Here is a 25,616-nt window from a genome sequence, read left to right as displayed (position 1 = left end):
TCGAGTGCGATGGGTGATTAAGGTTAAACTCTGCCCATCCAAGGACGACACCCGGAGAGGCTCGGGTAAAGGTTCGACCGGCACACGAAGCTGATCCACTATGGTTTGGTCAATTAGGTTGAAGTCCGAACCGGAATCAACTAGAGCCGAGACATCGAAAGTATCTTGATCAAACATTAACGTCACTGGTAAATGTAAGCGAGAAAGAGATGGCGCCTTAGTGACTACTCGGGGGCTAGAACTACTAACGTCCACCGTTCTCCCCGTTACGAACGGTGGACTGGGTCTTTTGGCCGAACCGGACAATCCTTAAGGAAATGACCTTCCCCTCCACAGTATAGACATAAGTTGCCCGCGAAGCGCTGTTGACGCTCCTTATTGGTTAAACCAACCTGGCCCAACTGCATGGGTTCGGGAGGTGATGGAGCGGACCGCGGTTCCCTATGGGTGAGCGTGGAAGAGGTGGATGATCGCAAGACTTGGTTCGGTCTAACTCGGCTCCGACTACGTAGCCGGGTATCCAACCGGATAGCTAGCGCCACAAAATCCTCAAAATCCCCGGGTTCCTCCACCCGGGCTAATTCATCCTTAAGGGATTCATCAAGAGCCTGAAAAAATACTGCCTTTAACGGTCTTGGTTGCCAATCCGCCGCTGCGGCAACTGTACGAAACTCCACTGAGAAGTCTGATACGCGTCGACCGTGCTGTCTTAACGAGAGGAGATGACGAGACTGGTGAGCCGAATCTAACTCGGGCGAAAAAATAGTTTTAAACTCGGTAACGAATTCCTGAAAAGTAACCCCGAATGACTGACAATCAGGGAATCGAGCCTCAGCCCAACTAAGTGCCTTACCTGTTAGGAGTCGTAATACATAAGATATCTTAACCTCATCTGAGGCGAAAGTCTGGGGGGATCGATTAAACACCAGTTTACACTGAAAAAGGAAACCTCCGCAACTCCCATGGTCACCAGAGAATTTCTCCGGACTAGGTGACGCGCCCTCAAGTGGCGGAGCCCAAAGCTGATTATCAGTGCTCGGAGCGACGGGAGGCGGGGTGCTGATGTTTTGAGTGACAGGCGACGTCATCGCGGAAGTAACTGTGTCCATGAGCTGGCTAAACTGAGCGGCTAATCTATGAAGCTGTTCCTGTGTTGAATTGACGGCTAAACCTAGCGACTGCATCTGCTCTTGCTGTGCGGCTAACTGCCGCCCGAACGTATCCGCTGGACTTTGGTGGCCAGAGCCTTCTTCTGTCATGGTTTTCAGGTGACGAGCCCACATGCAGATACGATCGGGAGGCAAAGCACAGTTTTAAGATGTTTATTTTAGGAAACAGGCAGATCTATGGACGGAACTACGGGTGAGTCGGCTGGGTCAGAACGTCAAGGCTGGCGAGTCTGTAAGAAAGAGGAAGTCAGAAACTCTGAAAGTTGAACCAGGGGAATTGCTAGAAGTGCGCTGCTTACCATTTAGCCGGGCGGACCTAACCGGGAAGAAGTAGCGTCGGGAGTTCTCTATGATTCTACTCAGCTGGAGTTAGGCGGCTGGTGGCTGAGGACGGCTGATGTAACTGGCGAGGGATCCTGAGCGAACCTCGTCGGCAACGGTTGACAGATGGATTGACCAGAGTGAATGCAGGACCAGCAGGAACCGGGAGAGGGGAACTCAGGCCTCGCTGGGTAACATCCAGGAAGTATGAGGGGAGCGCCAGAGCAAAATCTGAGCAGGCGGTTCTGCTGGTCTGTTTCTTCGGAACGAGACGTCAAGACGGGTGAGTGCATCCAAGCACAAAAATCTGAGGCAAAACAGAGATCCAAAAATTAGTCAAAAAACGAAGAGCAAAAACTCACAAGCTGGTGTCCGAGCGTAGGGACAGAGGCCACGTCGTACCACGACTGGTTAAGGCTCTGGCGTCTTCCATCTGTCAGCGCTCTGCTTAAGAAGCCAGAGGAAGCCGCCTGCAACGAGCTGCAGGTGTGGGCCACGCCTCCTCAGCCAACCAGACACACCTGAGGAATAGAGTAGAGTAGAGCAGCACAGAGAATCCTGACACTTTTTATGAATATATAACGTATTGACTACTTTCAGGATGGGAGGACTATTTTACTCAGTATAATAAGAAAGTGTTTCTGAACAGGATTACCAACTATAGCTTTAATGATAAAAGTCCCCACAGGTAGCTCGAATCTCACCAGCATGCAGAGGTGACAACACTGGTGATCAGCCTGTGGTTCTGCTGAGGTGTTAACAAAGCCCAGGTTGCTTTAATAGTGGCCTTCAGGTTGCCTCCATTGTTGGGTCTGGTGTATGCCATCACTCCATTATGGCTCTAGGGGGTATAGGTCAGGTGAGTTTGTCAGCCATTCGAGCACAGTGATATGAGCATAATGGAGGTATTTAGTAACTTGGCAGTTTGGGTAGGTGTCAAGTCCTAGTTTGTCAGCAGAGAGAAGCACACGTTTACTTAAATGTAGGTAAAATGTCATGGTAGATGACTGTAGCACAAGCAGATGACATGGCACCCCAAATCATCACTAATTGTGGATGTTTACCAAAAGACATCAAGCAACTTGGATTGTGTTTCTCTTCACTTATTATCTGGGCCTGTAATGGTCAAAAGAAATTCAAATAACATTATTTTGAAAAGAGGACTTGGGATGTCTGAGGGCTGTGTAAGACTCTTCTGGTGTTGAAACATTGCTCTTGAAGAGATGGCTCCAACCGTAGTCCACACATTGTGAATTCCTGTCAAACTCCTCAAAGGGCTTTACTTCACAAACCACTAAAGGTTGTGGTTGTATCTATTGCTTGGCTACCTTTTGTACCCAACTTTTTTTCTTCCACTCAACGTTCCATTAAATGCCTGGATACAGCAATCCGTTTAAAGCCATCTTATTTAGCAAACACTTTTTCTTTCTCAGCCTCCATTTGGAGAGTGTTTGTGACAGAGATAAGCCATACCATACCATTTCTATTTTAAACAGCCTTATTAATTTGTAATATACTTTTGTAATGTACTTTTTTCATTTGTAATAATCACCTCAAACACTGGAAATGTATCACTTTGTGTGTAATGAATTTACATATATATGTGTTTCATTGTTTTAATTCAATTACTGAAATATGCTTGATATTCCCATCTATTAAGATCTACCTGTAAGATGTTGTGCAGGGACTACATTGAAATGTAATGCAACATTTGTTTCTTCATTAGGGGTTAAATTAGTGTGTAGTACCTCTGGTGCACATATATAAAGTCTGTATTCGTCTCTAACAGGGGTGAATGTCCGTGGTGCTTTGAGCTGGACAGTGTTGTGGAAATATCTTAGGTGAATGAAAAACGGGGTATTTGAGTATATGACAGATATTAAGGCTGTCATTGCTCTAGTAACTACAAACTAAATAGACCTGTAGTTAAAAACAGAAGCCACACAGATAAGTATCACCATAGCCTGACATGCTCTCTTTTGGTTGTTGGAACAAATATAAAAAACTAAATACTGAGTGCATAAAATTTTCAAAATTTAAATTTAGGTACGGTCAAACTATACATATGAGGGTTGCTGTTGAAGTATTTTGACATAAAAAATAATGAAAACTGCCAAAGCATAATTTAATTTGCCTCTGATTTAAGCCTGTTTGCTGTTCTTTCTGAACACCTATTCAGAAAAGTCCTATATGTTCAAACTTTTAGTGTTTGCACTTTCCTGAGGCTCTAGACTGTGAAACAGTGCTATTGTTTGTTCTTGGATTATTTATTTGTTATAATTAGACTTTGAATTTAATTTGTTTGATGCTTGCTTCCTTAAAGACTTGGCCAAACTAATTTGTAGGAATAAAATGTAATTTGCAGTTGGTTTAACATGTCACCTGTGAGGTTAGGATGTCATATTTTGTTAAATGCCTGTTGCCTGTATGCTCTCCTCCTCCTCCTCCTCCTCCTCCTCCTCTACTTTTATCCCGAAGAGACTGAGAGACACAAATAAAGTAAATTGAAAGAAGGTTGTTTTGGGATGTACAAACTGACATTAGTAGCAGGAGACTTTGTGTAAAAAGATCTTATAAAATAGTGGTAAAACAGTTTTTCATTATCATGAATTCCATGAACTTGAATTATTCTTCCAAAATATAAATGCAGATTTTTGATAAAAATCATACTTGTTGGCTTAGCTTTAGAGGAATAATGAGCAATATGTTACATAAAAAAACGTTCTTTGTGAATTGTAGTTCCAGATACTTTCAGAATTTTCATCAGGATCAGATTTCATCAGAGCATCTTAAATCATCTCATGATGCACATGGATATGTTTGGCTGGCCTGGTTTGGGCCACTTTCAGACAATGCAAACCAACAGTGTTCACCGCTTATAAAATATTTAGTCAGGCACCCCAGATAAAGGCTCTTCTCTTGGTTTAAACTTTCTGAAAGATATGTGAACTATTAGTGGAAAGGGCCATAGGGCATTTAAAGCAGAACTGAAAATTCTGTTTTTGTAAAGTGTGCAGCCAGGATATATTTAGCAGTAGTTAAAATTATTATATTATAATAATTATAATGTTTGATGTTCTGTTTCTGAAGGTAAAATAAAAATAAGAGATTAAGTTTTTTCCTTTTCATGTATTCATTTTCAAATGTAGCTTTTAATATAATCAAGTAAACAATGTCAAGTCGGTATTTATTGTGTTTTCTCTCATATGAAGAATGTCCACATAGAACATAAAGCAGTCTAGTATCTATATTTTATCACTTTGTTTTAAGATGGGTGTCTTAATATCATACAGTCCCTTAATTATATCCAAGTCAAAGTTATTTATTTTCTGTGTAAATTACTTAGCATTTCTGAACCTGTTCACAGAATATCAGAATTCTCATCCTCAGTTACTCCATAGGGATCCTATTTCATTCTGTGTGCAACTTCAAGGTATGTAATTAATATCTTAGGGCTATTCTGACGCTCCTGCAGTTTATGGTACATGTGCAGTCACAGGATGTTAGTGGCCCAGTATTGGGAGACAGGATGTGGGTCATAGCATGCACTCAAACAGTCTACTTGAGGGACACACGTCCCCTGCCTCCAAAGCTTTTTATGAACTGCCAGCGAGGACAGAAACTGGCCTTACTAACCTTATATTTATAGTTCACACTCCCAACAGACTACAGTATGCTGTATGTGTGTTTACACTTCCGGCTCTTCCCTGTGTCTTTATCTACATTGACTGTTGATTGTGTGATGTGCATACTTGAAACTGTGTGTTTACAGTAAATTCTATACAAACTGTGACTAAATTTAGGACAGAGAACCAAAGGGAAGATAAGCAAACGGTGACACTTCACCTCTGTTGTACCTTACTGTTATAACATGGACGTATTAAAACCGAACCATGCTTCATAATGTGAAGTCTACGGTAGCTTTCTTAAAATTATTTTCTGGATTGGTAAACCTTCTCATATCTGATCCTCATTCAAATACCAAATCTACTCAAGTTGTGGATGAATGTTTTTACAAGAATGCTTTAGTAATTAAACTGTGTTTTTGTCATTATTGCCACCCTATAAACTTTAGAATCTGCAGATATAGGTTTTTATTATTGCATTACAGCTACTAATCATATAATTTTCCTTAATGTACAGTATTTTTAAAGAATTATTCACACCCTTTTCCAACGTTTCCATTTTTTATCTGATTACAAACACAAACTTGAATGTATTTGAATGGAGCATTTGCTTGGGACAAACCAATACAATGTTGCACATAACTGTGAAGTCAAAGGAAAAGCTTGTCATGTTTTCTCCGTTTTTTTCGTGTTGTTTTTTACAAATTAAAATCTGGAAAGCGTGGCACCCTCTCATTTGTATACCAAAAAATTAAATTCACTACAAGCCTTCAAATATCACCTATTAGTAAATCACCCTGTGTGTAGTTTAATTAAAATAAAAAAATCCAGCTGTTCTGTGAAGAGCTTTGTTAGAGAACCTCAGTGAAGAAACGGCATAATGAAGAGCAAGGAACACAGCAGGCAGGCCAGCGAGACAGTTGTTGAGCAGTTTAAAGCAGCGTTAGATTATTAATTGATCTATTAAGCAAGCCCGCAGTAACTCTGGAGGAGCTGGAGTGACTTACCACTCAGATGGGACATCATTTTGACAGAACACCTATTAGTTGTGTACTCCACAAATCTGGGTTTTGTGGAAGACAAAAGCCATCATTGAAAGAAAGCAATCAGACATCATTTTTGCAGTTTAGGCAAGGCAAGGCAAGGCAAGGCAAATTTATTTATATAGCACAATTCAGTACAAGACAATACAAAGTGCTTTACATGATTAAGATATACCAAAATAATAAAATGTAGATAGAAAATAGAATAAAAGCAAGTAGGGATAGAATGTAGTAACAAAAAAGAACATTAAAAACAGTAAAACTGTTTAACTAGAACAGTCAGAGGCAGTTTTAAACAGATGTGTTTTTAATCTTGATTTAAAAGAACTCAGGCTTTCCACACTTTTACAGTTTTCTGGAAGTTTGTTCCAGATAAGCGGAGCATAGGAACTAAATGCTGCTTCTCCATGTTTAGTTCTGGTTCTAGGTATGTGGAGTAGACTGGAGCCAGAAGACCTTAGTGGTCTGGAGGGTTGATACACTGATAACAAGTCTGTTATGTATTTAGGTGCTAAGCCATTTAAGGATTTATAGACTAACAGAAGTATTTTAAAGTCTATTCTCTGAGATACAGGGAGCCAGTGTAAGGACCTTAGAACTGGGGTTATGTGCTCTACTTTCTTAGTCTTAGTGAGGACGCGGGCAGCAGCATTCTGGATCAGCTGCAGCTGTCTGACCCACTTTTTAGGAAGTCCTGTTTACCACAAATTATATTGGGGACACAGCAAATGTGGAAGATCATGCTTTGGGACTGGGACTAAAGTTCATGTTCCAGCAGGAAGCAGCAAAAACAAGTCGACAAACAACAAAAAAAAAAACAATCTCTGGGTTTAGTTTAACAGATTATCATTATTTATTTATTTATATATATATATATATATATATATATATATATATATATATATATATATATATATATATATATATATATATATATATATATATATGAATGAGAGAGAGAATTGAAAATAATATCAGTTTGCTTTATGTATGTCACCCAGAGATGCAGGTACTAAAACACTTGAGTTTTTGCAGCAGTTAGTCTAAACTGCTGCAAATCTGTCGGTTTGCTGACCTCATTTTGACTGTTTGCTTTAGCTTTACAGTTTAAGCGGTGTAGCTTTTAAGACACACAGAGAGAGTAAAGACAATGGTGATGACGTGACAGAGGCAAAGCCAGGCTCAACTGAAACCCTTTATCCTTTTAGCCGTGCTCAGATCGATACTGCACTCACGCAAACATATGGAAACATGTCACGACTTGTGTTTTGAATCAGAGATTTGATTTCCACAATAATCTGATAAGACGAGGAGCACAGAAAGTGTTCCACGCGAGCAACCAAAGAGTCAGTTTGCATGACATGTTCTGCTTCTCAGATGTTTTTCATTAAAAGGTGACAGTGAGGTAGAAGGTGTAAGCTGCCCATTAGGTGATTGTGTTTTTTTTTTTTTTTTTTAACTTCTGCCTTCATCCACTTTTGCTCTCTCCATCTCCTTTTTTATGCTGTTCCACCATTTGGCAGATGTTCCCTGTCACATCAGCCCAGTACGTCCTCTCCTTCCATCCCTCTGGGAACAGATTCATGTTGATGTGTTTGGGCTTCAAACTCAATCATGCGGAGGAAACATCTGTTTTTGTGGTGTACACCTCACCACACCTCAGAGGTATCTTCTGTATTTGCCCCCTATAAATCATTGAACATGTCAAATATATTAAATTACTTCCTTATTGTGTGGGAAGAGATGGTACAACAAGGGTGGGTAGGGTAATGAGAATTATATTTATTCATTTCACTGAGAACCGGAGAGTACGAAAGAGAGAAAGGAGATAAGACTGGTGATTTATTATTTGTATGTGGAAAGTCATATTCTTTTATATCATAGATGCATGGCCTGTGATTGTGTTGATCAATTTCTATGACAGCCTAATACATCCATAGATTACAAGGATTGTATCTTCACCGTAAACTGTACACAGAAATCAAACCTCTCCCACGGCCCCTTTGCTCAGTATTATGAGCATTGTAACACAGTAGAGTAACCTAGGCCTTTGAACTCTAAGCAGGACTTTGCTGTAAAGCTTGTAAATAATGGAAATTGTGTCAAGGCTTTGCTTGACTCACTGTATGACAACCTTGAGTAAAAATACTATAATTTCGCAGTATTTATGCAGATATCCATCCGTCGTCCATACCCGTCTATGCTTATCTCCAGCAGTCATTTGGCGAGAGGCGGTGTACACCCTGGACAGGTCACTAGTCCATCACAATTTATGCAGATATTTTAAACAATAGTGTGACCTGTTGATTGTAACAACTGTAAAGTTTTTCGGGGACATAGACATGAACTAAAATTAGATGTAGGTATTCTTGCTCAAATAAGAGTAAAGATGACTTGGTGAAAGAAAACTCAAGTTATTAGGATTAGGAACCGTTTAATTGCAATGTGTCATTTATTTCTTTTAGAAATGATGTATTCGTCCATCTATTTTCTATAGCCACACAATCCTTAAAATCTTACAGAGGGACTGGTGTCATTTCAGAGAGAGGCAGCGTACCCAGGTCACTAGTATATTGCAATGACCAAAATCAGAAAAGAATCGCAGGTTTTATCTTATATTCAATCCTATAAAAGAGCCATCCTTTCTTCCATCCTAACTCTAAACACTGTACAAACGTCTGTCTTGAAATTTAAAGTGAGGTTGTTTTATGTTTTTAAAATCTGGCTAAAATTACAAATTTTGAAGTTGAAAAATGTGCAGAGATTTTGTGATTTTCACCTTTCTTATTTGAATGATCTATTGCATTTCCTGTACGTTTCTACTTTGGGGCCTTTTGGTGCTAAACACTAGCTGATTTCTATGAAAGAGCCCTTTCTCTGATGAACTGAAGCTTGCTGGGAAGCTTCATCTTTCACAGCTCTAAGCTTTCAGTTTGGAGCAACAACACACAAACCTTCTCCACAATGGCTCAAATGTTTTCATAATAGCAGAGGAACCTGTAATTTTGATAATAAGTTTGTTATTAATTGGAATTAGATTTAGAAAATAAAGGAGCCGACTGCTGAATCCCAGAATTATTTAAAATACATCTTCAGTATGTGCAGATTACTTGACACTAAATGCAAATTCAAGTTGTCTCTTTGCTTGTTATCACACAAAAATGATTACATGAACTGAAATGAACTAAACAAAAGAACAATTTAACCACAAAGGAATACAGAAAAGAAACAAGGTTGGGAACTGCTGTTGTCATGCATAGGGTGTGTCAATAACTGACCCTAGAAATGTAACACTTTACAGTAGTGCACATTTCAACTTTGACTGGTTGGTGCTTCCAAAACATACATGCATAGCTCTACTGTGATTTTATTCTTTTCCCATCTTAAAAGATACACCAATCCACCCAAAATATTCACCTCCCTCTTGCAGAACTACCTTTAGTTCTTGTTGTTTCTGCTTTTGTGTTGGACATGGAAACTCCCACGTGTCTGACAGCCTCAGCTGTCTTGCAACAAAGTTGACAGGAGTACTGAGATTTGGCTCTACTGACAGACAGATGGTGCAGAGAACTGCTTTTTTAGCTTTGAAAACATGTTAAAGAATATTGATTTTATGTTGCCATCATTGGCGTTCCTCTTCCTGACTGTAACACAGACAGCTTTCACACTTGGTATCTGTTGGCTGATGGGGACTTGATTGATTGTCCTGCTAATAGACTCAGCAATGCTGTTTTCTGCCCAGATACCAGATTCACTGTTTACTTTCACCAAACATACCGGACTTAAGAATCAAATACACGGTATTCAGAGCTTCAGCAGTCACAGCATTTTTCATTGAAATCCATATAAATTGTGGTTTCTGGTCCTAAATGGTAAGCTCAGAAGCTTGTAGATGCTTTCCAGTAAAATGAATGTGCTTAAGAGTGACATTGGGGATGGAAACACTTTTCATCTTCCAGTAAAAATGAGCATTTCCTGTATGAGCATCCCATAAATGGCCGCATCTGAATATATTAGAATAGTATTGAAATGTTAAAGGTGCAGAGAGCAAGTTTTGAAGTTAAATATCTATTTTCTTTCATATACAACAATTGTCCAATATTTAGAATGAGTTTTCCTCTATTTACAGTACTTTCCTCTATAGGCTCCCTTAGTCAGTTTATGAGAGAGTGATTTGGGCCGAATCCTCTGAGTGTGCGTGTAGGTATGACGCGTAGCGCTCTCGTTCACCTGGCTACTTTTTTGAGTCTCCCCTATCATCGATGCGTTAGGAAGAGAACATGAGCTAACTTCAATATTTCTAATTTTCTTACCTCAGAAGACATTAACCCTCAAAACAAAATACCTGTGCAGTTGTAGCAGCAATGCTTTTCCTCAGCTCCCTTTCACGTGCACAACACATCGCCAGATAATGCAATCGTCTGCAAAAATCCTAGAACTTTCGCTATGCCCCTTTAATTTGTCACATTTACTAAATTCAGAAGTAATTCTGGATTGATTTCATCCAGTGTGATATATTTCCAGTGTTTATTTCTGTTCAATTTGATTATTATGGCTTACAACAAATTAAAACTGAAATTCAGTTTCACAGAAAACTAGAATATTACTCAAGTGAGAAGAAAAATGACTTTTATTGCATAAATGCTGTCCTCTTGAAAGTATTTATATTTACTATATAGTAGATGAACTCAATAGCTGTGATTCTGCTGAGGTGTAATGGAAGCCTAGGTTGCTTCAGCTCGTCTGCATTGTTGGGCCTGTTGTCTCTAGTCTTCCTCTAATGAATTTGAATGAATGGCCGTTAAAACCGAGTGATACCATGGTCTTTAAACCAGGCATGGTACTTTTGGCAGAGTTAGCAGGTGCTATGTCCTGCTGGAAAAGGGAATCTGTGAGGCACCAGAACAGACAGAGAACCCGATATTCAGCCAGACATGGTGTTGTGTTTTAAGTTGTTTTATTTAAAAAAATAAAGATAACAGCTCTGGTGCAAGCAGTCAATATCGACTCTTGGCAGACTCTTACCGGTGACTGGCGTTCCCAGGCAACACTGGGCACAATTTGTGGTATGCTTACAAACGGATCCCAAGGGCTAGGCAAGATTTGGGGTCTCCCAAACAGTCCAGGTTGTGTCCAGAGTAACTGAAGCCAATGAGGTATCTGATGAGGGCAAGGTGAGACAGGGAAAACCAAAATACGAGGACCTGGTCAGAGACAACCAGGCAAGGAAAGAATGCTGGACATCTACTCAAATTGTTTTTCATAGCCTTTCACTGGCTGGCTGTGGAAGCCCAGTTTACAGAGGCAGAGGAACAGGTGAACAGAATAAGGCTGATTGTGCCGTGGCAGAGGGGCAAAGATGCAGCTACTGATCCTTGATTACTGGGTGCAGAGGTCCCAACATGACATAAATCAGCATTTCCATAACACTTGTCAGCAGAGGGAAGCATGAAGTGGTTGATTTCTGTGCCTGTTCACTCTTCCAGCACTCTGGAATTTGTATTTCCAAATGAAATACAAAATGTGCTTTTAATCTGAAAAGACTTTGGACTGCTGACAATCCAGTCTCTGTTCTCCACAGGTTCTTAAGACATTTTGGTTGTTGTCTCTTATTCAGAAGTCTACACACAAGGAATGTGACAAGAACTGTTGCATCCTGGGGGGGGGTGGCCTAGTGGGTAGACCAGCTCACTTGCATCCTGAGAAGGCTGCAAGAACCCAGCTCGATCCCCGCAGACTGCCACCATGGGTCCATGAACAAGACCCTCAGTCCCGGATTGCTCCCCAGGCGCCACTCATTGTGGCAGCCCATTGCTCCCTAAGGGATGGGTTAAACTCAGAGACAAGATTACCCCTCTGTGGTATCATAAATGGATTTTTTTTTTTTTTTTTTGTAGCTCATGCCGTGGATATGTCTGTGTGAGGTGGCTCTTCAAACTCTAATTCGTTGAATTGTGAATCTTCCCTAAGGTCTTAAATGGGTTCCTCTGAAAGCTGCTTCTATCACAGGTTTTCTTTCAGCGACCTTTCCATTAATATGCATGGAAGAAGCACTGTACAGCAAGCTTTCTTAACAATGTGGCTTACTCTGCTTCTGGTTGTCAAGTGACTGCCTGCTGGAAAACTGTCAAGTCAGCCGTCTTCACCAGGATTTTGTCAGTCGTAACATGTCCATGGCATATCATTTAAGCGCTACATTCTGATTTTATCGGTACTATGGGATTTTTTTCCCCAATCTTCTAAGTAACTGAATGTGGGATTTTATTAGCTGTGACCCATTATCCCATTAGCAGAAATAAACATTTGAAATGTATTAATCCAAGTATAATCTTAAATTGAAAACTTTAATCAACTTGTAAATATTTAAATTTCTTGGGTTGGACCTGCATATAAATAATTTATGTAACATATATGTACATAGTTGAATATATTTATTTTTCAAACATTCTTGGCTGCTGACTTCATTACACCTGACTTGCAGTGAGTAAAACAGACATTTCAGAAGCTTATTTGAGATATGCAGATGGCCTTGTTCTGATTTCCCTTCAATGATTTGGTTTGCAAATATTCAGGGAAGATCACAGAGAAAGAAATATAAGAAAAACAGTCAAACAAGCTGTGATTCTCAATATGTCTGTAAAGTGTACGCAATATAGGTTTGTTGCAGTAACTTCATTTTTATGTTTCCAGCGTACTTAGAGTGGAGTATTCGATGAATTGCAAGCAGCAGTTTTATTCTTCATTATACCTTTATAAAACCTTCATAACTGCAGAAGAAAATTGGCATCCATATACGCTGCTGAAACCAGATGTTTACATTTGAATTTGTCCTATATAAATAAACTAAATAGAACTAATTTACTTTTGGTATTTCGTAAATAGGAATCATTTTGGCATTCCTGACTAAAGTAAAGTTTTGTCTAATTTTATGTTGAATAAAAGTTTGTCTCTTTTTTTTAAGTAAATATCTAGTTTTAGTCCTACTTTTAAATATTGTTGAAAATAGACAAAATAGATGTTTCCGGGGGTTCTGTTGTTTTGGCTTGTCATGTACATTCCTGTTCTTGTACATTTCTGCAGGCAGCCAGAGAGGTGCTCACCAAACTGAAAAGTAGCAGGGTAAAATCTGACAGCTCATTCTTTTTTACAATGTACAGTTGAATATAACCACAAAAGAAATATATAATGTGAAATCTTTTATACAATCTGGATACTAAATGTAACAAGAGATCATACTGTGGAGTTTGAGATTTATTTCTTCTCCTTCTGCTACCACTTGTTGATTAATTTCAGACAAATCTTCTCTACAGAAGTATCTTTTCTTAAAAATGAGAACTGCGGTGTATTGTTTATCCGTAGCTGCCGTATAAAAAGGCAAGAATGCTCATGCTGATGCCAGAACTTGCCCACAAAAGGACATACGCTCCAGCACAAGCACAGCTTTAGTGTGTTCGTGTTATATTTTCTATTCATGCAGACACAGACACTTCTCTGAATGGGAATAAACATTACACCCATTGATGATTGTCTCTGTAAGTCAGTACATCAGAGGCAGGTCTGACTGTGGCCTGTCATTGTTTCTCTATTGGCCCACCACAATGATAGTGATGAGACGAGCCTGACCCCAGTGTTACCGCTGTACTCTGAAACAATTGAGGCTCACACTGGTTTTTGACCGTCTTTCATTCAGCAGAGACTGCCGTCTCAACCCCACCTCATGAATTGCTCAGTTTATGATTCTAGTGAGAGCAATGTTTTGCATAGGAAAACTAACTCTTCAGGAGAAAAACTAAATTCTATAGCTTGACAAGGTTATGAACTTTTATTTTGAAGGGTAACATTGGGCAATGTAATATTCATTTACATATATTAAAGACAAAAACTTGTCAGCTGCGGGTGATCTTGCCAGTGGATTAAAAAAAATTGCTGTGTTGAGGTTTATCAATTGATACAACTTCAAGTGTATAACAACAGTTTTAGGGATTAAACGATTTAACTGTTGAACATAAAATGTTTATTCAATAATTCAATTATGAATTGCTAGAAAATAACAAGAATACACGTTACAAAAACAAAAAGGTGAAAAAATTATTTTAAAGTTAATCCAAGAACATTGTATAGTTTAACTTTGCACAGAAATCCCGCTAATTTACATTGACATTATCTACACAAATAAACGTTATTAAAACATGACAATGTAAATTTGGTTGGATGCACAAAGTGTGCACATTAATTCAGGCTGACATCTCTTTAATTGATTAAGGGTGCAGCAAAATTGTTAAACACTTATTCAACAGCTTACAAAAATTGCCTTTGTTTCGTTTTTTTCTGGCTCCTCATTTGCCCCAGGTTGTCATATCTTCCAATGCTCATCATACATGGCATTTTGTGCTGCCATGATCGGAAATGAAACCTTGCAGACCATCCAAACATGTCTCACATTGGCAAACTCCAAATACTCCCATACTTTAGAACACTTTAGGCTTCAAAAACTTATTATTATACTATAGATTATTTACATATAATGTTTGACACTTGAGCACATGCATAATCCTGCATATCTGCTTTGCAACTGTAGTTCAGACGGAACCAACCAGGAACTGGACCCAAAGTACACCAGGATTTGAGGCATTCAGGCAATTAGACACAAACAGATGAACCACTGCTGACTGTATCTTCGGGCCTCTCCTCGCAAGATGCAACTTGAAGGAAAACAGTTGTAAATTTGGCACAGTGTTTACCCAAATAAAAGATAAAATCAATAATGATGCGTTGACTACAAAAAATTATGTTGGCAGATTATTGCAGTCATTGATTATGCCTGATTGTCATGCCATCACTGCTGTAAATGGCTGATAGTCTATCGAGTTTGAAGGGAAAACAGCCGCTGAGGTAACTAGTTTATTTGTCATATTCCTCAACGCTCACAATCAATTAATCCAATCGTAATGTGTGTGTATATGCACCTGGCTTTATTCAGAATATAAGCACTCTGACAAGTGCATTTGTCAAATTCCCCTAAAAAATGCAGGAGAGGAAGCATTTCCATCTTTGCTAAACTGCAAAAATAGTAAACAAAGTATTATACAAGTATTATACAAGTTTGTTTGTCTTCCGAGTGCCCAGGCTGGACTTGGACGATTGTCTTATTACGGTTGAAACATTACTGAGTAAGCTCTTTTATTTTTTCGAACAGAAAGGTTGTATCGGGAGCTCTGATAGCTTTGCTTCCCGATGTATTTTCACCACTGGCCAATGCGGCAACACTTCATGTTTACGTCCGGCACACATGTGCACTCGAGTCAGTTTGCTATATTCGGAATAAATACAAGGGTTTATATGAACGTCAATCCAATCGGCATAAAACACCCCTCATATTGAGAATACAATTTCATTCCGATTGAGCTTAATCCAATCATTATATTCCATTGGCTTGTTTACTTGCCGCTTTTTTATTCCGATTGCTTTTGTCCATGTAAACATAGCTACTGATGCCACATTTCACACAGTTCAAGAAACCAAGCAACAGAAATGAAATAAAACATACAAAAAGGTTAGAGCTTCCAACTGATGTGAATCTTTGCCAAAATAAATATTTATACCTGACTAGTATTATCTTCAAGTTCAATAATTCTGTCATACTCAAACATTTTCTATGATTTTTTTTTATTATTATTACCTAAGATTCTGTCAGTCTTAAGTTGCTCAGAGGTTAAATATTGTTCAGAGATTGTTTATATCTGGAGTTCCTTTATCTCTTTGCCATCAAAAGATTTGTATTTAACTTAATTTATTTGCTCACCAACCTGTAACTTTTATGAGCTCTCGCCAAAGGTAGACATATAATTTTATCATTCGATTAAATATACAACATAATTACATCGGCGCAAAACCCAGTGTGGTGTGAAATTTGTCATACAGTTTCATAGTAACCTCTGTTTTTTGATAAAGGTATGTGAATATTTATCATGTGATGATGTAAACAAGTATTCAGTAGCTGGTTATATTGTCCCACTTAAATTAGACGACCTATCAGAGACATTGTTTGTGGTGAAAATGGCTGCAATAACAGAAGATGGTCTTTTTAAAGCACACTGAGCTTCAAAAACATTGTCTTCTCTCAGGGGACCTCCCATTCCTATGATTCAAACTCCCAGACACCTTCACTTTTATCTTATCTCCCTCTGCTGAGGTGAATACAAAGCAGTACGTAGCTTGTGTGCTGTTGCTTTAAACTGACTGTTAGATGATTTATCATGTTGTTTTCTTCGTGTGAGGGATATACGTCTCTGCTCACAGTTTGAGCAACGCGTAAGTGTATCTATTATCTATTGACCGTTTATCTTTTGTATAATTGTCCAAATGTCAGAACAGAGACAAAATCTGTGCTTTCTTAGCACTGCAGGTGTAGGATGGAGCAGGGCTTAGTAAAAGCTTGCTCATTATATGGTGCTTTGTGGGCAGCATGTACCTTCAGGGATGAAGTGTGAGCTGGCATACTGGAAAGACTAAGGAAAACACTCACACATGAAAAGGTTCAGTGTGCTTCTCTTTAGGACAAAAATCAGAAAGGATGGAGAGAAATGTGAGAAAGATAAGATTATAATCTGCATTTGTCTGCTGCCTCAATGCAACAATAAGGTGCATATTATATTGAATTTTACAGGGAGAGTGGTTGAACCCAGAAGGAGCCTAATGGCTTTGTTGATTCTGACTTTCTTCTAAGAGCATCATTGGGTTAACATTTTTTATACCACTGTTACACTATTGTGCTGCAGCATTCCCTTTCTACACATCTGATTCTACACCACATGGGATTTGATTTACAGTGAGATGTTTTGTACATGTAAAAAAAAAAATCTGTAGCATGAGCATCAACACTGAGTTACAATATATATATATGGAAAATACATGTCACAGCTATGGAAACTAATTGCTATGCAAATCTCACAGCAATGGCCAAATATTAAATTACTAAATCTCGTGCTGTACTGTGCAGTTGCTCTGTTTGCACTGATGAAGATTCACTAACTGTGACATGCAAAAAAGAAGGTTGGAGCTGGCTTCAAGAGATTGATGGTTTGCCCTATTTCCTGGGGATTCAAAGTCTGTGTACAGAGTATTAATAGTTCATCCCCAGATGGTTAGGTTGTCATTAATCATGGGGCAAATAGTTCCTCTCACAGAGATGTAAGAACACTTGATATTTAAAAAAATATATTTATTTTCTTACATTTAGACCAGCTACCCATCCGAGGATTGGTGGCCTAGTGGTTAGAGCAGAAAACTGACTGCCACTATGGGTCCCTGAATAAGATTTAAAACGGATATGTATCTAAATACATGCCTAACTATGTGTATTTGACATACCTACCTTCCTTGGTTACAGATTGGATTCCATTTATGGAAACTATTGATCGTGTCATTGTTTTGTTTTTGCACAGTCAGAGACATATTAACCCCTGTTGCTGTTTGATGTCAGCATCCACCTAGAAATTGTTATGACGACATTATTATTATTATCATTACTAATCCCTACCTGGGATCAGGTTTACTGTAATTACTCTAGCAAGGAAAATCTTGCTGGCAATGTAACATTAAAGGGAATTTGAAATCCTGAAGTTGAAATCTCATCCGAATTATGAAGAGATTTTTTTCAGAACAATGTGAAATGAATGTAGGTTCTAGATTTAATTTATGGTCTAACATGTTAAACTAGTAAAACAATGGAAATCACTAAGCTTAGCTGTAGCTAATGCAGTAACAACCGGATCAGGAGATATTAACAAACCCATAATTTCCATTGTAAATCAATGACTTTTTACACCAGGAGGCAAATAACAGAAGGATCATGAGTGTGCTGTTAAAGGTGACCTTTTTCTTGGACTTGGACTTGGCAGACTGCAGTTTCCCATGAGACAAAGTGATTGCTCACGACGCAATCCTTGATTTAATTTCTTGAGATAATATTCGCAGGCAGTGTGCTTCCAATGATGGTGCTGAATTACAATCACACCATCTTCATTTCAGAGCCCTCCTGGGCGGCTCATCCCCATCTCAGACAGCTGAGGGAATCTTGGGATGTGCTGACAGACTTTCGGTGTTATAGGTGTTAGACAAGAGTATTACTGGTTTCCAATAGAAATATCCTGTTAGCACCATTAGTTATAAAACATAATGATAAAATTTTTCTTTTTTTCCTCTGCTTAGGTACGACCCGCCCCCCTCGAGACGGAGAGGTTCCAGGGTTGGATTACAACTTCCTGTCTGTGGACGACTTCCTACAATTGGAGGAGAGTGGCACACTACTGGAAGTAGGAACGTATGAAGGTGAGGAGGATGATTACAAAGATGAAAAGCGGCACCTCACATGACTCAAGATGGAGCAGGTGTCCTCATTTCCTACAGATGGGGCTAGCGTAGCAGCCATCGTATTTTGTTTTTTTCCTACATGTAGGTAGGCTGTGAGACAGCGCACTCAGATGATTCTGATTATACCGTGCATGATGGGAGGCAGGGGATTCATCCAGGAGACAGCAGGTCTCTCCACATCTGCCCCTCTCACTCTGATTAGGACAGTGTTGTGCAGGGCTAAGTCTCATACTGACACAAACTTGTGTGTGTATAACATGTGTATGGCTGATTGTTTGTTGGACTGTACGCTATGCACTAAGTAAGGTGTGTGTGTGTGTGTGTGTGTGTGTGTGTGTGTGTGTGTGTGTGTGTGTGTGTGTGTGTGTGTGTGTGTGTGTGTGTGTGTGTGTGTGTGTGTGTCAGAGAGAGATTGTGTGCACGGGGCTTTGGGAGAATGTTATGACATTAATCTGCTTGGCTCTGGCTCTGCTGTGTGTTGGCACGTTACTCTTTCACACGGTCAAATACCTGTCCACAGGAGTCTTTGGCACTCCACACATCAACTGGACCAGTACAAGAGACCATTGATAGTCAAACGAGGATACATGAATGATTAATAAAAAATATGGTACTTCCCTTTCTTCTGAAATATTCTTTCATTCAGATGCTTTGTGATCATATTCACTTTTAAAAGTATAATTTTAATTCTTTGTAGTAGTTTTCTTGTAATCGTTAGACAACATAGGAGCATTGGTAGGATAGGGGGCAACAATTCCTTGTAACTCTATCCATGTAGTCAAATCATTTGGGACTCTGCCTTTGTGCATATGGTTCATACTAAATTTCTGGGTCAGATACTCCAAAGCTTTTTAGCCATGGGCAAATAATTGGTCTTTGTGGCTTCCCATTGAAGCATTGTTGAGGTAACTGGTTTTGCTGCAGAATCTCCAGTCTCTCAAAAGTAGCAGGGCATAGAAGTGTTTTTTCTCTGCTAGAGAGATTGTTTCAGAGAGTCAGTTGTCTCAATTAGCGAAGTAACGACACCCGGTCAGTAGTTATTTCGATAATTGTTTTTTATGAGTGTTTTAAAGTACCGTAGAATAGGTTGATGGAAACTGCAAAATTCAAAATAAATTTTTGAATTTGCATAAAACAACCGCAGAAGTTTTGTACTTCTTCATGCGGAAAGAGTCTGCATTGTACATGGCTTTGTAGCAATCCCTCACACTGAGCAAGCATGAAGCGACAGTTGAAAGAAAAACTCCCCATTAGCGGGAAGGAAAAACCTCCAGCAGAACCGGGCTCAGTATGAACGGTCATCTGCCTCGACCGACTGGGGGTTAGAGAAGACAGAGCAGAGACACAACAAGAGAGACAAAAAGCACAGAAGCACACATTGATCCAGTAATCTGTTCTACATTAGATGGTAATATCGGGTGAGCTATCTTCTCTGGATGATGTCTCAGATAACAGAACGCCAGACCAGATGTACCTAATATGAAGAAAAAAAAGAGAGAGAGAACAAAAAGTTATAAGCAGAAATGATGACAAGCAATGCATAAATGAAGAACAGTAGAACTTGATAGAGTGAGAAAAATAGATCCTGATGTCCTCCAGTAGCCTAAGCCTATAGCAGCATAACCCCAAAGGTGGGTCAGGGCAACATAAGCCACTCTAGTTAGAAGCTTTGTCAAAAAGGAAAGTTTTTTTTAGTCTTAAAAGTAGACAGGGTGTCTGCCTTACGGACCAAAACTGGGAGTTGGTTCCACAGGAGAGGAGCCTGATAGCTAAAGGATCTGCCTCCCATTCTACTTTTAGAGACTCTAGGAACCACCAGCAGACCTGCAGCCTGAGAGCGAAGTGCTCTGTTAGGAACATACGGGGTAATCAGAGCTCTGATATATGATGGAGCTTGATTATTAAGGGCTTTATACATTAGAAGAAGGATTTTATCTATCTAAGGACAACCAATAGATAAAGTGATACCCCTGGAAGTCGAGGGACAGAGGGAGGTGAGGACAGGACAAGACATAAAGGAATCTGAATGGTTCTTTCCATTTGGCTGGATTGGACAGAGTTTTTACACCCCTGCAGATTTCACAGAGATCAAAATTTTTAACCTCCTTTTTCTGAATGTATTAACTGCTGTCAGGGTGGAAGGACCATTTCACCCAGTTTAACAAAAAATGTTTCTGAACAAGATTTGCAAACTAAAGCTTTAACTAGGCTTCTGCATGGACTGGACAGTATCAAGGAGCCTTTTGTTAAAGTACTCACTATGATTGGCTGGAGGCCCCTATGTGTGTTAATCCTGTGAAACTGTATGGAATACACATTCACACCAACAAGACATTTTCATTGTCAAAAATGTCTAATTATTATTACTGATCTGTTTCGCATTCCTCATGTATGGCCAGTCTGGCAACAACTACTAGTATTCTACTAGCATGTGCACACGCCTGTTTAAATTTCAGAGTTTTGCATGTGTTTTGTTCTTTCTTATAATAGATTTGTTTATGAGTTGAATTGAACAGGATAAATTTCACATTAACCATGGAGAGAGTTTGGAATGATGTATGATTGTCTCAGTTTTTACAGAACCAAAATCTGTTGTTTAACAGGACCATATATATTTTCAAAATACATTGTATTACCTCATATACACCAGTTAATATTGGCTTGATAGGCAAAGAGCAAAACATCCCAGGTCACCAAGCATCCTCTTTTAGCCTGACATTTCTAGATTTCACACTTTTCTCCCGGGCATCTGGGAGGGACTCAAAAATTAATGAAACTGTGCGGTTTTCCTATTTTTTCAATAGACTAATAGGCATGTACTTAAATTGACTGGTGCAATTCATGGAATGTGACAGTTTTTTGTTTTGTGAGGCATCATCCTAGAGCTGCTTCCTTGTGCTGGTTTATTCTCCTCTCACAGATGGAACAGCTGCTAGCCCAATATCAAAGCACTAGTGTACCCTTAACCAGTCTGGTTGCCTCCAATTTAAGCCTGTGTGCTGTTGCGATTACCTGGATAACTGAGAATTTGAACAGGCCCCCTTAACAAGAAAACACAATAAAATATCCCTCATTTCATCCTGGTCAGAACAAATGGGTGGCATGTACAAGGGTGGCAAATGTGTTTCTGTATTAAGGCAAAGGTCCCATAGATCTTGTCAAATGGACACAGAAAAATATAAAGAGACTGTGCAAATTGACTGAATTTGTTGTTACACTCTGGAAAAAGAGGTATAGTGCACCAGGAGTGGACTAAAGCTTTAAAAAGATAGTACGCATATCATCCTACTCAGAATCACTGACATGCGCAGTTACATGTTTGACTTCTGATCGCCCAAGGCTGGACTTGCACCAGGTTGTAGTTATGATTTAAACATTAGTGAATTAATAATAATGTTGAGCTCTTTTAATGTTTCTAATAGAAATAATGTATCGGGAGCGCAGCCAGTTTTGCTCCCCGACATATTTCTGCCTCTCAAAGTGGAAATATATCCAGTTGATGTGTGGCACACTCAGGAAAGCTTGCCACATTCAGAATAACTTGATCCTGACAAGCATTAACATGTATGCCGATCAGATTGTTAATCGGCATAAACCACCCCTCTCATTCAGAATAAAATGTAATCCCAATTCAGCTTAAACATTTTTATTCCAATTGGCCCTTTATTACGATTACTTTTGTCCATGTGAACGTAGCTATTTAAGTTTAACTATTATTTCTTTACATACAGAGAAGGTGAACTTTAAATATGTTTAAAATCACCTCTTAAGTTTAAGTAAACAGAGTGTCACAGTGATCATTACACAGTCAAGTATCATCTTTTTTTGCTAATCAAAATATGCTACCTCTGCATTTGGTGTGATGGCAAGTATTTAAATGTCAAGAGTTTTGAGCCATAAACTATGAGGTGATAATAGACAAGAGTTTAATACATTGTATTTGTGTATAGTTTTTGGCTTCAGCAGTTATATGCCTGCATGCGATCCAAGCTTATTTTGTGGTTCATAACAGATCATGTTGTCCCTCAACCTATAAGCTCTTAAAGCTTCTTGAAAGATATAGTGACTGGTTGGCTATATGCACTTTCATTTATTTAGATTTCTGCAAGACAATTACACAGTCATATCTTGTCAGGTACCTGATGTTTTTCTACTCAGATCAAACAAGCCAGATGAAATAGCTAGTTGAAGTTAGATAATGGCTTGCTTGTTGTGCAGCTCCCCATTGTAATTGCTTGTTGTTAGCTTCACTTTGCATAGCTTTGAAATGTATCTGCTAAAGGTCTGTCCTCTAAATGAACTGCCGTCGTGAAGATGATGGGGGAAATTTAATGACTGGGAATCTGTTTGAAGAAGAATTTAAAACAGAGTTGCATATTGTTAAGTATTATTAGAAATACTAGCACATGGAATAATTGGCACAAACTGGATGCAACACTAGCTTTCTAAAAATGCAGCTGTAATAAATGAGACTGTCCTTTTTAAAGTGTTATAAATGCAGGGCTGCACATTATGAGAAAAGCAATCCCTTGCAATAATACTGTTGACAGTAGCAACAATAATGAGTTAAGATTCGTTCACATGTACCTCACTGCTCTCTCTTTATTTCATCATTACAGTGTCCTCACCACTCTTTCGTGAGCTTGAGGAGCTTGGTCACAGAGATCTAAATCAGTTGTGGGTATTGAGTACAGTGACTGCCCAACCAAGTGGCCAAGTATGTCGTGGACAAGTTGGAAGAGAAAATATTTATTTCAGTCATTAGAGACATGACATGAATTTCAGAAAAATTACTTCTGAATATCTTTGCCCTGCACAGGCAACATCTCATCCATTAACAAACATATGAGAGATCAAAGTGGCTGAAATATCTAGACTATAATAGTGTTTAAACAAAGACAAGCAAAGTTTCCTGTTTGAAGTTTGCATGGTCACATGGGTGCTTGCATGAAGGCAAAAACCATCTTTGCACGCGCATCGGTGCCCCTGCGAGGGAAACCGGGGCTCAGCTTCCTTGTCACTGACTGCTCTAATTGAGCACCTAAAACAAAATACAGTCTTATCATTTGCAAAATGCGCAAGACAATTTTTTTTTTTCACCATGATAACCTAATGTATTACCGGTTTAGCTGTAGACTCAGATGGAACATATTTTCCGGACTGCTTTCAGAGCTTACACAATACAGACCCAAACACAAACAGGAAGACTGGGTTTCTCACCAGCTGCTTATTTCCAGGGTTTGTAGTCACACCACGGTCCAGCTTTGTGTCTTTTACTCTGTACATAAGATTATGTGCAGATCCCTTGGCTGCTATTTCTTTATCCCCCTGCACTGCCTGTATTTATCCCCAACTCCTTCTCTTCATTCCCTTCTCTCTCCCTCTCCGTCTCTCAAGCATGCTAATGTCCTCCTTGTTGCCTAGGTAACTATTATGGGACCCCAAAGCCTCCACGGCAGCCCATCATTGGGACAGTGACTCTCAGTGATGCGGGCTCCCATCCGTCCACACCAAAGCGCACCAAGTCCTACAATGACATGCAAAAAGTCCGCGTAGTGCCTGCTGACGACGACGATGACGACCAGGCCACGGAAATGAACAACAGTTTTACAGGTGAGGGTATCGCTGCGCCCCTCCCGCCTCTTTGTGCTTGTGAAAGTGCATGATTCTTTAGCTCTCGCAGTCTCTCGGCATGTGTGTAGTGTTTTCCATCTATGCTGCATTTCCTCAACAACCTGTGCTTCTTTTGGAGCGTCCTTTGAATACACGTACGGATGCATGAGTAGGAGTCCAGAAGGAGAGAGTTGGTGTTTGTATGTTTATGATCTGTTCCTCTGTTGTACGATTATGTGTGTCTGGCAGTTACATCATGTTTTCGTGATGCGGGTTCTTTTCTTCCTTACACTGCCATCTGCCTGTGAGGAGGGTTGTGGTGGAGTTGTATTTCTTTTCTACATCACAGCACTGACATCCTTATTTATCCTCTTCTTCTTCCTAGACCTTTTTTCCACCTCCTACATTTTACTTTGTATGTTGTTCTCCTGCATCTGGTGACAGCAGAGTTTTAAATGTTTCATAATTCACAAAGTCAAAAAAATTAAATTGGGGTTTAAATACACTGCCTTGCAACAGTATTGACCTTTTGTTTTTTGCTGTTTGCCACAGTGGAACCACAAACTTCAAAAACTTCATGGTGCTTTACTATATATATATATATATATATATTAATATATATATATATATATATATATATAGATAGATAGATAGATAGATAGATAGATAGATAGATCCCAAACTTTTAACATGGAGCACTTTTCAAACCATCAACCAAAAATGAAATGAATATATAGCTATTGCAAAGCTAACACAACCCTGTCATCCACCTAAAATGAATCAGACATGCGTGTAACAATCCCATGGTAACTCTGAAGGAGCTGCAGAGACTTACAACTCAGCTTGAAGAATATCTTGACAGGAACAACCTATATTAGGTTACGTTCACACTGCAGGGAAATGTGACCCAAATCCGATCTTTTTGCCCATATGCGACCCATATCCGTCTTTTCCATGGCGGTGTGAACGGCCCAATTCTGATCTTTTCACCCCACCAAAAAAATCAGATTTGAGCCACTTCCATATACGGTCCTAATTCGGATACGTGTTGGATTTTTTTTAAAGCGTCCGCAGTCTGAATGGTCATGTTGCAGTTTATCTGTCTTTTACGTCACTCTCATGTCTCTCACTACACATCCACACACAGTAGTAGCAGTCGGCGCTCCATAAAAGACCGTTGTTAATAGCTGTGCTGCTTTCTTCTTACCTTACTTCATCCTGCTATGATGTGATCTTCATATTGTCGGCTTCCATTGTGCAACAGATTTCTAATAATAAGGAGAGATACCGGCCTGTATCCGCATATTTTATTTTATTTATTTATTTATTTTTTTAAACAAAACTTTATTGAGCACTTCTAGAAACCATTACATTCATCATTACTTCCATAAACAGTGTGCTGCTGTGTGACATCTCCTTTTGATATCTGTGCACACCAGTCGCTTTGCGGTCTTTAACCGTTCAGACAGAAG

At 39.2% G+C, this 25,616-nt stretch overlaps 1 protein-coding gene across 13 annotated transcripts in view; it reads left to right on the top strand.

Annotated features, from left to right (window-relative positions):
* LOC105926066 (membrane-associated guanylate kinase, WW and PDZ domain-containing protein 1) overlaps nt 1–25,616 on the top strand; it is a 144,806-nt gene that overhangs the window by 64,472 nt on the left and 54,718 nt on the right. For all 13 annotated transcript variants that reach the window (XM_036138854.1, XM_036138852.1, XM_036138846.1 and 10 more), the window contains exons 3-4: nt 18,370–18,489; nt 23,956–24,144. In XM_036138854.1, the coding sequence (XP_035994747.1) occupies nt 18,370–18,489; nt 23,956–24,144 (309 nt within the window). The remainder of the gene's footprint in view (nt 1–18,369; nt 18,490–23,955; nt 24,145–25,616) is intronic.

Source organism: Fundulus heteroclitus, chromosome 1 (genome assembly GCF_011125445.2).
Source record: "Fundulus heteroclitus isolate FHET01 chromosome 1, MU-UCD_Fhet_4.1, whole genome shotgun sequence".
NCBI lineage: Eukaryota > Metazoa > Chordata > Actinopteri > Cyprinodontiformes > Fundulidae > Fundulus > Fundulus heteroclitus.
This window is presented reverse-complemented; position numbering and strand designations above follow the sequence as displayed.